The following is a 15,271-nucleotide window of genomic DNA, read 5'->3' on the forward strand; positions in this document are numbered from 1 at the left end:
ATTGTATTGTCTATTGTTTTTATTTATTCTGGGTTAATTGAAACAATAGCTCTTAATTACTATAAATGCTATATAGGCCTAAATACATTTGACATATGAGTGATAAAGTATGGTCACATTTCATTTGGAATCAATAGCAACAGTGAATCTATTCAGTTTTTAACTGGAGATCTCCTAATCATTCTCACGATAGCACATTGGTAATATCAGTGACAAATATCATAGCTAAGCAAGCCTGGGTTTGATTAAAATGGTCTAAGGCACTGCTTTGCAGTGCTTGAGGTGTAACTACAGACCCGGGTTCGATCCCAGGCTGTGTCACAACAATTGAGATGGTTTGGGATGAGTTTTTTTATTTTTTTATTATTTCACCTTTATTTAACCAGGTAGGCCAGGTGAGAACAAGTTCGACAAGTTCGACCTGGCCAAGATAAAGCAAAGCAGTGCGACAAAAATACATGGGATAAACAAACGTACAGTCAAATAACACAATAGACAAATCTATGTACAGTGTGTGCAAATGTAGTAAGATTAGGGAGGTAAGGCAATAAATAGGCCATAGATAATGGGGTGCAAAAGAGAAACAAAAAAATAACAATTTGGGGATGAGGTAGTTGGGTGTTAGACCGCAGAGGGAAGGAAAAGCAACCAACAAGTGCTCAGCATATGTGGGAATTCCTTCAAGACTGTTGGAAAAGCATTCCAGGTAAAGCTGGTTGAGAAAATGCCAAGAGTGTGAAAAGCTGTCATCAAGGCAAAGGATGGCTACTGTCATGACACTCCTGGTCGAGGATCCAAGACCTCAGATCAGCTTGGCAAATGGCTGACAGATATCCAGACCCCTCTCTCTCCTACAGTAGAGGAGATGGGAGGGGGCTGGGCCGGTTTTATGACACCTTCACACTGTCGTAAATCAAGTGAGAGAGAACTCTCCCTTTGGTCTCTAGTATCAAGATTGGAATGTCTTTGTTACAGAGACTCTAATGAATGTCTTTGTTACAAAACCTCTAACGTAAAAAAAAGTGAATATTGGAACAATATTTGAGTAGGTGTGCCCAAACTTTTGACTGGTACTGTATAAACTTGTCACTCCAAGCAATGCCAAGCATGCCAGCTTAAGCAACAACTATTAGTTGTTATCAACCTCATTGAAGCAACCAAGAGCTTTATTGGGATCATCTTGTCCTGCTACATTGACAGCCAAAAATCTCTAGGGCCCAGCTACCATGGTATCCCTTCCAGATCATGGACTCTAAACCATGGGGGATCTCATCGGGCCAGCGCTGCCCTCAGGGTTTCTGAGAGAGTCTACAACTCTCCTCACAGCATCTCTAATTAGCTGTCAGAAAGCCCCACTGAACTGTCCATTCATTTTTTGGCAGCGGAGGGTGGAGAGGTAGCGAGTTACATAAGCCCCTGGGAAGTGCTGCATGTCAGGGAGAGGGAAATGGACAAGGGAAGGCTAGACGACGAAGACCACAGAAGTGTGCCTGTGGTCTTTGTCATTTTTTGTTTGTTTGTGAAATAAACCGGGTGCCAGAGGATTAGACATGTGGACATAAGGATGCGTTAGACACCTCGGAAAGGTGTTCCTGTGGCATTGGCTTCCCTCCTTGGCTGTCATGCAGGCTTGGAGACAAAACATTTGTGGGGAGACTTGCTATCATGGGCCAAACACACCAAGACAGTCGTGAAGAGGGCATGACAACGCCTATTCCCCCTCAGGAGACTGAAAAGATTTGGCATGGGTCCCCAGATCCTCAAAATGTTGCATCATCGAGAGCATCCTGACCAGTTGCTTCACCACCTGGTATGCAGCTGCTCGGCATCCAACCATAAGGTGTTACAGAGGGTACTGCGTACGGCCCAGTACATTACTGGGGCAAAGCTTTGTGCCATCCAGGACCTCTAAATTAGGAGGTGTCAGAGGAAGGCCCAAAAAAAATGGTCATAGACTCCAGTCACCCAAGTCATAGACTATACTCTCTGCTACCGCACGGCAAGCAGTACCAGAGCGCCAAGTCTAGGTCCAAAAGGCTCCTTAGTAGCTTCTACTCCCAAGCCATAAAACTGTTGGACAATTAATCAAATGGCCACCCGGGCTATTTGCATTGACAACCCCCCCACCCCCACACACTGTTTATTATCTATGAATAGTCACTTTACCTCTACCTACATCAAATCAATTCAAATGTTATTTGTCACATGCGCCGAATACAACAGGTACAACAACCTTACCGTGAAATGCTTACTTACAGTGAGGGAAAAAAGTATTTGATCCCCTGCTGATTTTGTACGTTTGCCCACTGAGAAAGAAATGATCAGTCTATAATTTTAATGGTAGGTTTATTTGAACAGTGAGAGACAGAATAACAACAGAAAATTTTGAAAAACGCATGTCAAAAATGTTATAAATTGATTTGCATTTTAATGAGGGAAATAAGTATTTGAACCCCTCTCAATCAGAAAGATTTCTGGCTCCCAGGTGTCTTTTATACAGGTAATGAGCTGAGATTAGGAGCACACTCTTAAAGGGAGTGCTCCTAATCTCAGCTTGTTACCTGTATAAAAAAGACACCTGTCCACAGAAGCAATCAATCAATCAGATTCCAAACTCTCCACCATGGCCAAGACCAAAGAGCTCTCCAAGGATGTCAGGGACAAGATTGTAGACCTACACAAGGCTGGAATGGGCTACAAGACAATCGCCAAACAGCTTGGTGAGAAGGTGACAACAGTTGGTGCGATTATTCGCAAATGGAAGAAACACAAAAGAACTGTCAATCTCCCTCGGCCTGGGGCTCCATGCAAGATCTCACCTCGTGGAGGTGCAATGATCATGAGAACGGTAAGGAATCAGCCCAGAACTACACAGGAGGATCTTGTCAATGATCAAGGCAGCTAGGACCATAGTCACCAAGAAAACAATTGGTAACACACTACGCCGTGAAGGACTGCAATCCTGCAGCGCCCGCAAGGTCCCCCTGCTAAAGAAAGCACATATACATGCCCGTCTGAAGTTTGCCAATGAACATCTGAATGATTCAGAGGACAACTGGCTGAAAGTGTTGTGGTCAGATGAGACCAAAATGGAACTCTTTGGCATCAACTCAACTCGCTGTGTTTGGAGGAGGAGGAATACTGCCTATGACCCCAAGAACACCATTCCCACCGTCAAACATGGAGGTTGAAACATTATGCTTTGGGGGTGTTTTTCTGCTAAGGGGACAGGACAACTTCACCGCACCAAAGGGACGATGGACGGGGCCATGTACTGTCAAATCTTGGGTGAGAACCTCCTTCCCTCAGCCAGGGCATTGAAAATGGGTCGTGGATGCGTATTCCAGCATGACAATGACCCAAAACAGACAGCCAAGGCAACAAAGGAGTGGCTCAAGAAGAAGCACATTAAGGTCCTGGAGTGGCCTAGCCAGTCTCCAGACCTTAATCCCATAGAAAATCTGTGGAGGGAGCTGAAGGTTCGAGTTGCCAAACGTCAGCCTCGAAACCTTAATGACTTGGAGAAGATCTGCAAAGAGGAGTGGGACAAAATCCCTCCTGAGATGTGTGCAAACCTGGTGGCCAACTACAAGAAACATCTGACCTCTGTGATTGCCAACAAGGGTTTTGCCACCAAGTACTAAGTCATGTTTTGCAGAGGGGTCAATAATTATTTCCCTCATTAAAATGCAAATCATTTTATAACATTTTTGACATGGGTTTTTCTGGATTTTTTTGTTGTTATTCTGTCTCTCACTGTTCAAATAAACCTACCATTAAAATTATAGACTGATCATTTCTTTGTCAGTGGGCAAACGTACAAAATCAGCAGGGGATCAAATACTTTTTCCCCCTCAGTGTACATGTACAAATTACCTCGACTAACCTGTACCCCCGCACTTTGACTCGGTACTGGTACCCCCGTTAACTCTATTTTCTTAAAACTGCATTGTTGGTTAAGGGCTTGTAAGTAAGCAGTACACGGTAAGGTCTACACCTCTTGTATTCGACGCATGTGACAAATACAATTTGATTTGAGGCTTATGATTTCTCTCTGGTTACTATGAGGATTGTCGAGAGACAGAGGAAAGGTGATTATAAAATGTATGCCTTTTACCTTCCCTTCCATTATCATACATGTTTAATCAACTCTTCAATATTGTTATATTAATGATGGTAGCTAAATGACATGTTTCTATTGAGTTAAATAAACATGAACATTAATATTGAGAGGGCAAGTGAGAGAGATTAAATACAGAAAACAAAATGAGATGAGGGATGAAGCAGTCAGCCCCCTCATGAACTTTCAGTGAAAGAGCCAACGTTTTGCGGAAAGAGGAGAAGGCAAGCCTTTTGGGAGAGGGAGTTTGATTCATATCCTCGTGGACAATAGTTACTCTCTCCTCCATTAGACAGGGAGCAATACTGTGGCCAACTCACAGTCCACTGCAAAGAAACAATTTGACAAGTAAGGCAACAGAAATAATTCCTTAGCACAAGCAGTATCAAATTGGCACCAACATGTTTGAGGAAACTGTGTGCTTTATAGTAACTCATTGAAAAAAGAAAATGCAATAAGGTATTCTAAAAATGTGGGTCCAGTGATAAGTAACAACTTCTCATAAAACTGTGTGGTCCTGTCAATCCATTCTTCAGTATACCCGCTACGCACATTCTGTGGTATAAGCCTTCCCCTAGCTTGATCCTCTTCATTCAAATTGACTTTTTGCATTGATGGACTTATCCGTTAGTGATCTATGGCCCTGATCTCTGGTCGTCTGAGATCTGCCAATTGGAGGTCTGACGAGGAAAGGCAACTAAGGCTTTCTGAAGTGGTTTCCAACACGCTGACAGACCATTTATGTGGTTTTACTGCTATACACTAGTCCAAATGTTATAACAATGCATGTTGTTTGATTCTGGACTGGTTCGTCATGAGAGAGATACCTGAGACAAGAGTCAGAGAGATACTGAGATGGCTAGTCGGCATGTGACTGCTTCATTCCCACTACAATCGGTCAAGTATGCAAACAAAGAGGAGACAGATGCAGTAGAGCTGGTTTGTTCAGTTCAGGTAAACGGATCATACCTGAAATCCCTTCAGGAATGATAACATTTTCGTTCTGGAAATAAAGCTGATCCACATCTGTGTCCTTTGAGGCTTTTTATTGATATCATTAGACATGACAATTCTTCGAGCAACAATTATGTGGGTGTGTCAGTTTCTCTGTTGCCAAGACCTTGATTCCATCTAATGAGGATCTAGAATCTCTCTGCAGACCTGACATGGGGACACATTGAGACATTCTGCCGGGGGAGGTAGTGAGGGGTGGGTACCGATGGATAGCAGTAGCACTTGCTAAGGATAGACAGACACAGACCAAACTTCAGCAAGCTATGCTCATGGTGCAGTATGGGTGACATTGAGATGGCCATAGCAAAATGTTGATTTTGTGGCCAATTAATCATTTATTTGTCGATTTTGATGTGAGTTTAGAGTTATTGTCTTGCTTGAAGATCCACTTGTGGCCAAGTTTCAGCCTCCTGGCAGAGGAAACCAAGTTTTGGCAAACATATCCTGGTACTGGGTAAAGTTCATGATGACGTTGACCTTAACAAGGTCCCCAGGACCAGTGGAAGGATAATAGCCCTACTTTTACAGGTCATGTCTATATGGTTATTTTCTGCTAATGCACAACAACAAACCCACCACTATAGATACACCGGTATTGATGCACAGACCGGTTTGGATTTTTACTTCACCTTACTTAATGGTATTTCAATGTTTGGTTTGTTTGTTAAAATGTAATAACTCAGTGATGACTCAATTGAAAATGTATGGTCATAGAGGATAGTAATTATTCAGATGAAGGAAAAAGTCAAGGGATCTGAATAATCTCAGAATGCACTCTGTGTGTGCCATTCAGACGGTGAATGAGCAAGACAAAGGGGTATGGTGGTAGGCGCCAGGCGCACCAGTTTGTGTCAAGAACTGCAACTCTGTTTTTCACGTTCAACAGAATGGTCCACCACCCAAAGGACATCCAGCCAACCTAGCACAACTGTGGGAGGCATCCCATGAGCCAGCATCCCTGTGAAACGCTTTTGACACCTTGTAGAGTCCATGCCCTGACGAATTGAGGCTGCTCGGAGGGCAAAAGGGGGTGCAACTCAATATTAGGAAGGTGTTCCTAATGTTTTATACACTCAGTGTGTCTCGTTTTATTTGTAGGAATATTTGGGAACAGATTTCCTAAATTAATTTGCTGAATTCCTGGTTATTTTTTATAGTCTTTGTTGACCAAAAACTAACATCCAAATGACTACACCTCCAATGCCACATCTGTCAAACTACTCAAGTTTGCTGATGATCCTACCCTGGTCAGTCTCATCTCCGATGGTGACGAGTCCAAGAACAGTGGAGAGGTTGACCGCCTGGTGCAGTCGCAACAACCTGAACTCAACACAGTCAAAACCATGGAGATGTCCCGCCTCTGCTAAATGAATTTAGGGGAAACAGAGGTCATAACTTCTGGCAGGTTGGAGCATTGGGCCAGTCCCCGAGCTGACAAGGTAAAAATATGTCGTTCTGCCCCTGAGCAAGGCAGTTAACCCACTGTTCCCCGGGCGCCGATGACATGGATGTCGATTAAAGCAGCCCCCCTCCACACCTCTCTGATTCAGAGGGGTTGGGTTAAATGCAGAAGACACATTTCAGTTGAATGCATTCAGTTGTACAAATGACTAGGTATCTCCCTTTCCCTTCCTTTCCCCTTAAACGGTCACCTGCCCTCCATCAAGCACCTGCTCATCTCCAGGACATGGAAGCATGCAGGAAAGATCATCACCGACCCCACCCACCACGGACACACTATCTTTCAAAGCCTCCCCTCTAGCAGACGGTTTAGGTCAATCATGACCAAAACCACCCACCACCTGAACATTTTCTTCCCCCATGCTGTGGCCCACATCATGCAGCCATCGGGATTAAGTGACTTTGCATTGGGCCGAACACTGCACCTTGTCATCAATTACCTCTAATACACCTCTGCACAACACAGTATACGAACTGTCTATATTTGTCATGGCAGCATCCCTCCCTCTGCATATATAAAGTAGATATATCCCATCTGTAAATGGTATATTCCCACTGTAATTAGCCTGTACTCCAGAGTTTCATATTTTATGCTTACTGTTCTGATATTGTATATTCTGTATGATGTCTATGTTGACTTGTGTCTGCATTCTGTTTGTATATTGATTTGGCAAATGTTTCCTTATATTGTTGAACATAATATATTCTACGTGCATATCAAAGTTCCAAAGTGGGATATCTGCTAGTTTTAAAGTTATGGCCCATTTTATACAGAGAAATTGGCATAATAGGCAATGTAACCAATTACAGCTCTTTTTATTTGTATTGTTGCATCCTGCAAATCACCAGCAGAGGTTGACCATTTTGAATCCATTTTCACATTCACTCGGTTGGTAATGCTTACAAATTGGACCATAATTCTAAAAGTAGCAGAGATCCCACTATGGAACTTTAATATGCCCGTAGAGCAGGGCTCTACAACCCTGTTCCTGGAGCGCTACCGTCCTGTAGGTTTTCGCTCCAACCCTAATCTAGCACACCTGATTCTAATAATTAGCTGGTTGATAAGCTGAATCAGGTTAGTGACAACTGGGGTTGAAACAAAAACCTACAGGAGGGTAGCTCTCCAGGAACAGGGTTGGAGAGCCCTGCAGTAGAGTATATTGTGTTCAACAACAAAAAAAATGTTTTTTTTTCAATATACATTTTTATATTTTTCAATATTCATAAACGAATGCAAGAAAATTGCTATTGAAATCAAAATACTGCTCATATTACAGAGCAAGTGGTAAAGCGTAACACCAAATGTAGCTTTGTAGCACCTACAGATAAAACATAATGAGTCTTAAAGGAGTCCTGGTTAAGGGCAAAATGTAATAAATATGCCAAATATGACAAATTATTTCTCAATTATGCTTTTACATACAAATGTCAAATATATGTCTCAACAATCCTTCCTCCAAAAGGACTATTATTTGGAATAAATGTCACCCTGGTTTCGTGAGGAATCACTCATGAGCGCTGTGAAAGGCTGTATTTTTTGCCTCAGTGTAAATCAGCCCTGTTCTTGGTAAGCAGGGTGGGCTCTTTTTCCTCTTCTATGTCAAGCTTCAGCCCAGGGTCAAATAGTGAAGTGTGCTACTACTGTCAGTGCTGCGGGGCAAAGGGAATCCTAAATGAATATCTCACATTGATAAAATGCACACAGTAGCCGATATAAACCACAAACTACACCCATACCAATACATAGTCTTACACAAATGCAAGCAAAGACATACAGTATAAGGTGTACCAGTCTCGCAAAGTTACATTTCACTGTGTGCCTCTCTCTCTCTCACACACACACACACACTCTTTTTAATATGTCCCAAGTTCTGTGAGAACAGGAATGTAAGCAAACCTAGGACAGACTAGGACCACATGACCAAGATATGAAATCCATGTCCAATAATGTGATGGCAGGTGCATATCAGGATTACATGTGCAGAAAATAAACAGTTACTGCCTGGCTCCAAGAAGAATCTCGGTACCTGTGAGTGAATTCTTAAAAATAGCTTCTGGGCTTAGTCGAGCGCTTGGGCACAGTGACAAACCAGTCCAAATAAAGTGTAGGACCCATTTACAAAGGGATTACAAAAAAACGTTACTGTAATCTGTTACCTGCAAAAATATTGTAATCAGATTAGATACTTTTGAAAAACTAGATGATTACTTCAAGGATTACTTTTAAATTCAGAAAGGATGTTTGCAAAAAAAAAAGATCTGACACTTTCCTGTTTTCTCAATGACATTCAAATCAGCATTGAAAAAAGGCGCAAGTTTAAATTTGTTCCACCTGAGCGTGTCTGACCACAAGTCAGAGACCACTATGTTGACACACCAAATGTGTTTGATGGATCGCAGGAAAAGAGCAGGAATAAGCTTTTGTAGGCTACTGTCCGAACTATGTCTTCCAATGGTGCGACTGCTGTCGGCATCCAAAGATTATCCTACTTGAATAAATGCTTGAAGGTAAGTACGAGAGCAGTGGTGAAGTCTACGACAATACGGATATCACTTATTATTGAGATCTACATAGCGCATTGATGTGAATCACACTGCTGCTCTCTCCTTTAGCTTTTGGCGCCTTACAGATTGTGGTTGTTGGGGATGGCTGTTCACAAATCTAAATGTGTATTTAAACCCAATAATGGTTGAATTCAAGAAGTTTAAGCTGCCTATCAATCATTGTTTTTGAAAACCAGTAGACAGTGAAAAATGCGCTCTTGCAACAGCTACATAGTGCGGATCCCAGCCTATGGAACAAAAGTAGGGCTTTATTTGCTCAATCTAATTCATGCTGATAAAAAAAATAAAAATAGGCCTAATGGACACATGCTCAAACTCGCCACGTTTGATAGACTTAAAAGGGGCAATCTGTAGTTGCTACATCCATTTTTGGACTTATAAATTATATATGTTAATGTAAAGATATAATTTAATCATATTATTACATGTAGTAGAAAGCAGTGGGTTAGAAGAAGCCTACATAACCAACCCATAAAGTACAATTTAACATCCATATATGGCCAGCTATCTAAACTTTAACATTGATTTATCCTGCAATTGGTAACATACATTTTTGTTTTCTTCTAATGCCTCTTACGTGGAAAGTAATCTAAAAGTAACTGAATGTAATCAGATTACGTTACTGAGTTTGGGTAATCCAAAAGTTACGTTACTGATTCCAATTTTGGACAGGTAACTAGTAACTAATGGATTACATTTAGAAAGTAACCTACCCAACCCTGAAAATAACAAATGTAGGCCTCTAATATTTACCATAATGAACATCCATCAATAATAACATTTCTCTGGGGCAAAGAATGGAGTGGACACCTGGGGTGTGTTCAGGTTAATTTAACGTTTGCTACGTTGCGTGACGTTTTGTACTGAAAGACACCTTTCCCCAAAACGTTCTTTAAACTTCTTGATTAGACTTTGATGTACATTTGGTCAGTTTGATGGTGTGTGGTTTGAAGCAATGAGCGACGTCTTTAAAAGGCTGCGGAGAGCTCCCAATCCCTCACCGTTTTTCAACTGATCCTACAGAACAGCACCGTTTCCTTTAATTGAACGTTGTAGTACGTTTTTTCGTATTGAATGCAGCCCAGAGCTGAGCCCTGTCACAACAAATTAATAACTTATAGGCTACTTTTATTAATTAATTTATGAAAACGCTTAAGAGTTGAGGTTCCTCTGACATGTTACTTGCCTACATATACATTTGCCTGGCTCTGGCTTGCAATGGGGTGCTAAACTGAAAAGAAAACGGGTGCATTAATTGGCTATTTAAAAAGTGTTCTCGCTGTGGCTGGGCGTTTGCGCTCACTCACCTTTTGTTGCCTGCGTGCCATATCCGTGGGTTGTTTGGCATTGAAAGGGTACGCTATACATCTCAACACAAATACATACATCTGTAGTTTACTTTTCCTCTCCGCTTCCTCTTTCTGAAGTCTTTCCTGTTCATTTTTCTCCTGGTCTTCGACAGGAGAATTTTCGGCTTGTGCTTGGTCCGCAGGTGGTTGTTTCTTAAGTTTACCTCCTTGACCCGAGGAAGTCGGGGGGTCTTTTGGAACTTGAGTGTCCTCGTTAATTTCTCCTCCCGAGTCTTCGCTGGAGGATGGGTCTAACATGTTTCACACCAACACAGGTAAACTCCTAGCCCCTGACCGCTTCACTTGAATTGTCTATATTCCCCGGTGTTTTTTGGAGCTGTGACGACGACTCTTGAGTGAGATGTTTCTTGACATAAATGCGAGGGCGGAGTTTTGAGGAACGTGAGTCGGTGGATTTAGTTTAACGTTAGTCATCTCAGAGAGGAAGAGGCGAGAGGGTTTACTGCGACCAAAATCTGTCCACGAAAATAAGACGATGAATTTGTCTGTGGAGGTCGATAACAAATCATTTATAATTTGGTACTTGAGGCATATTTGATAAAATATGTTTCGTAATGGTTAGGTTGTTACGAATGCACCGATATAAGTGGACTCGAGTGGCAACTTTTGGGGGGTGGAGGACTTTCAGTTGAGCCTATTCACACGAGTATGTGTCCTTTTATTGGCTAGAAAGGGTACACCTGATCTCGCCTCCTACCGTCTGCCTTCCATCTTTCGGACATTTATTTCAATTGGTCACTCGACTATCTTATCAATATAATAGATAATCCTCTCCTTTGGAACGACTGTGCGAACTGTGTTGCTGCCGGTACAGTCCGAGGGAGGCAATAAAGGTGGGCAACACGTGTGCGGTACCTTGCCTCTCAAAGGGGCAACTATGGTACTTTCACTTATACCATGGTATAGTCTGAATCATGGAAATGTACCATGGTTTTAGCTTTTAAGTTGTGTGTGTACACCCCTTTTAAATTAGTGGTTTTGGCTATTTCAGCCACCAGTTGCTGACAGGTGTATAAAATCAAGCACACCACCATGCAATCTCCATAGACACACATTGGCAGTAGACTAGCCTTGCTCAGTGACTTCCAACATGGCACGTCATAGGATGCCATCTTTCCAACAAGTCAGTTTGTGAAATTTATGCCCTGCTTGAGCTGCCCCAGACAATGGTAAGTGCTTTTATTGGGAAGGAGCAACAACGGCTGAAGTGGTAGGCCACAAAAGCTTCAGCACTCGAGTGCTGAAGAGCGTAAAAATCGCTTGTCCTCTGTTGCAACACTCACTACCAAGTTCCAAACTGCCTCTGGAAGCAACGTCAGCACAAGAACTGTTAGTCGAATTGGAATGCCAACTGAGAGCCAACATTAGTGCCCGACCTCACTAATGTGTTTGTGGCTGAATGGAAGCAAGTCCCCGCAGCAATGTCCCCACATCTAGTGGAAAGCCTTTCCAAAAGCTGCAAAGGGGGGACCAACTCCATATTAATGCCCATGATTTTGGAATGAGATGTCAGATGAGCAGGGAATACTGAGGGAATACTTATTTCCCTCATTAAAATGCAAATCAATTTATAACATTTTTGACATGTGTTTTTCTGGATTTTATTGTTGTTATTCTGTCACTGTTCAAATAAATCTACCATTAAAATTATAGACTGATCATTTCTTTGTCAGTGGGCAAACGTACAAAATCAGCAAGGGATCAAATACTTTTTTCCCTCACTGTAGCTCCAGTTAAAGTAGCTTATCGTAGTCATGGTGACAGGACCAGGTCCATTTGTAAATTCAGAGTGCTTTGCTCTCTGAGCGCACACTGGACACTCTTCAGGTTATTCGGCGTAGCTATGTGTGTGGAAAACATTTAATCACGGGTAAGTCTGTTTGTAACTACTGCTTGTAGCTGTATAGTCCGTTTGTTGTTGGTCTTGGCTAGGTTAATGTTCCGGTCGCTAGCTAGCACTCACTCACGTGGCTGTTAGCACTGACATGAAAAGGGGCCTGTGGGAAGCCCTACAATATGACGTTTTTTTAAGTAGTGAGAACACTTAAGAGCAGGTCATCTTTAGATTTTAGTTTTGCAATTGACTAAAACAAGCATGCAAGAAAGTTTCTTTTGAAAAAAGCTAAGGTAACCAAGGTTGTTTTTCCTACAGTCGGGTGCGGCCGCGACGTTCTGATAGCGACTGGGACTATGGCCTCTAAACATGGTTAAAACTATAATTTTGATATCATGGCTGGTCAGTCCTTGTATCCATACATTTACGTTTATCCAGGCCCATAAATTTACGTTTATCCAGGCCCATCCCTCCAGCTTTTTACCAAAATAACTTTTATTGTTTCAACTGCGAAATTGCCGCTTTAAAGCCACTCTGCATACCATCATCAGTGGGCCACCACCAAAATTTAACAATGGAGTTTTGCATCCCATAACACTTCATGGAATAACATTCCGAATGCACTGTATAGGCTGTCATTGACTTCCCTACTTAAATAAAGGCCAAGTCAACAACAACAAAAACATTTAAGTAGGCTGTTGCTTCTATGGAAAGTGTTCAGGCCCCATTACTTTTTCCACATGTTGTGACGTTACAGCCTCATTCTAAAATCGATTAAATCCCCCCCCCCCCCCCCCATCTACACACAATACCCCATAATGACAAAGCAAAAACAGGTTTTTATACATTTTTATATTTACTCAATTATTTTTTTAACCCTTATTTTACCAGGTAAGTTGACTGAACACATTCTCATTTACAGCCACGGCCTGAGGAATAGTTACAGGGGAGAGGAGGGGGATGAATGAGACCATTGTATACTTGGGGTGATTAGGTGGCCATGATGGTATGAAGGCCAGATTGGGAGTTTAGCCAGGACACTGGGGATAACACCCCTACTTTTACAATAAGTGCCATGGGATCTTTAGTGACCACAGAGAGTCAGGACACCTGTTTAACGTCCCATCCGAAAGATGGCACCCTACACAGGGCAATGTCCCCAATCACTGCCCTGGGGTATTGGGATATTTTTTTTTTTAGACCAGAAGAAAGGGTGCCTCCTACTGGCCCTCCAACACCACTTCCAGCAGCATCTGGTCTCCCATCCAGGGACTGACCAGGACCAACCCTGCTTCAGAAGTAAGCCAGCAGTGGGATGCAGGGTGGTATGCTTCTGGCCTAAATACTTTGTTGAAACACCTTTGGTAGCGATAACAGCATCGAGTCTTCTTGGGTATGACCCTACAAGCTTGGCACACCTGTATTTTGGGAGTTTCACCCTTTCTTCTCTGCAGATCCTCTCAAGCTCTGTCAGGTTGGATGGGGAGCGTCGCTGTACAGCTATTTTCAGGTCTCTCCAGAGATGTCCGGGCTCTGGTTGGGTCACTCACGGATATTCAGAGACTTGTCACGAAGCCACTCCTGGGTTGTCTTTGCTGTGTGCTTAGGGTCATTGTCCTGTTGGAAGGTGAACCTTCGCCCCAGTCTGAGATCCTGAGCGCTCTGGAGCAGGTGCTCATTTAAGGATCTCTGTACTTTGCACTGTTCATCTTTCCCTCAATCCTGACTAGTCTCCCAGTTCCTGAAACGGAAAAACATCCCCACGGCATAATGCTGCTGCCACCACCATGCTTCACTGTAGTGATGGTATTGGCCTGGTTTCCTCCAGACGTGACGCTTGGCATTCAGGCCAAAAAGTTCAATTTTGGCTTCATCAGATGAGAGAATCTTCTTTCTCAGGGTCTGAGAGTCTTTAGGTACCCTTTGACAAACTCCAAGCGGGCTGTCATGTGCCTTTTACTGAGGAGTGGCTTCCGTCTGGCCACCACAAAGGCCTGATTGGTGGAGTGCTGCAGAGATGGTTGTCCTTCTGGAAGGTTCTACCATCTCCACAGAGGAACTCTGGAACTCTGCAAGAGTGACCATCGGGTTCTTGGTCACCTCCTTGCCCAAGGCCCTTCTCCCCTGATTGCTCAGTTTGGCCAGGCGACCAGCTCTCGGAAGAGTCTTGGTGGTTTCAAACTTCTTCCATTTAAGAATGATGGAGGCCACTGTGTTCTTGGGGACCTTCAAAGCTGCAGAAATGTTTTGGTACATTCCCCAGATCTGTGCCTCGACACAATCCTGTCTCGGAGCTCTACGGACAATTCCTTTGACCTCATGGCTTGGTTTTTTGCTCTGACATACTGTCAACTGTGAGACCTTATATAGACAGGTGTGTTCCTTTCCAAATCATGTCCAATCAATTGAATTGACCACAGGTGGACTCCAATCAAGTTGTAGAAACATCTCAAGGATGATAAATGGAAAAGGATGCTCTTGAGCTCAATTTTGAGGCTCATAGCAAAGGGTCTGAATTAGGGATGCACGATATATCTTGAAGCATATTGGAATCGGACGATATTAGCTAAAAATGCCAGCATCGGCCTGAAGTCTAGTTTAACGCCAATGTGCAAAACCGATGTCAAATCTGACGTGCATACTTGTATAACCAAAAATACAGTGCTACACATGCAACACAACATTCCTAACCTAGCCAACAATGTCTGCTGTGTGGATCTATTTTGAAGTTTCCTAAGGAAGATAACAATGGTCCGGGAAAACTGTGTCCTTTTAATAAACACATTTCATGCAATTCTACATCATTTTAATGACTGGAGACTTTCTTGACATTCTTTTTTTAATTCCGCACAAATGGCCACACTGCTTCTTGACACACTGCTCGCTTAACTCAGAAGCCAGCTG

The 15,271-nt window shown here is 42.7% G+C and overlaps 1 protein-coding gene across 1 annotated transcript in view; it reads right to left on the reverse strand.

Annotated features, from left to right (window-relative positions):
* Window positions 1-11,066, reverse strand: part of LOC115197785 (calcium-dependent secretion activator 2-like) — a 207,765-nt gene extending 196,699 nt beyond the window's left edge. Inside the window, exon 1 of the mRNA XM_029759577.1 lies at window positions 10,471-11,066. Coding sequence (XP_029615437.1) covers window positions 10,471-10,770 — 300 coding nt within the window. The 5' untranslated portion in view covers window positions 10,771-11,066. The remainder of the gene's footprint in view (window positions 1-10,470) is intronic.
* Between the last annotated feature and the right edge of the window lie 4,205 nt (window positions 11,067-15,271).

This window comes from Salmo trutta, chromosome 7 (assembly GCF_901001165.1).
Source record: "Salmo trutta chromosome 7, fSalTru1.1, whole genome shotgun sequence".
NCBI lineage: Eukaryota > Metazoa > Chordata > Actinopteri > Salmoniformes > Salmonidae > Salmo > Salmo trutta.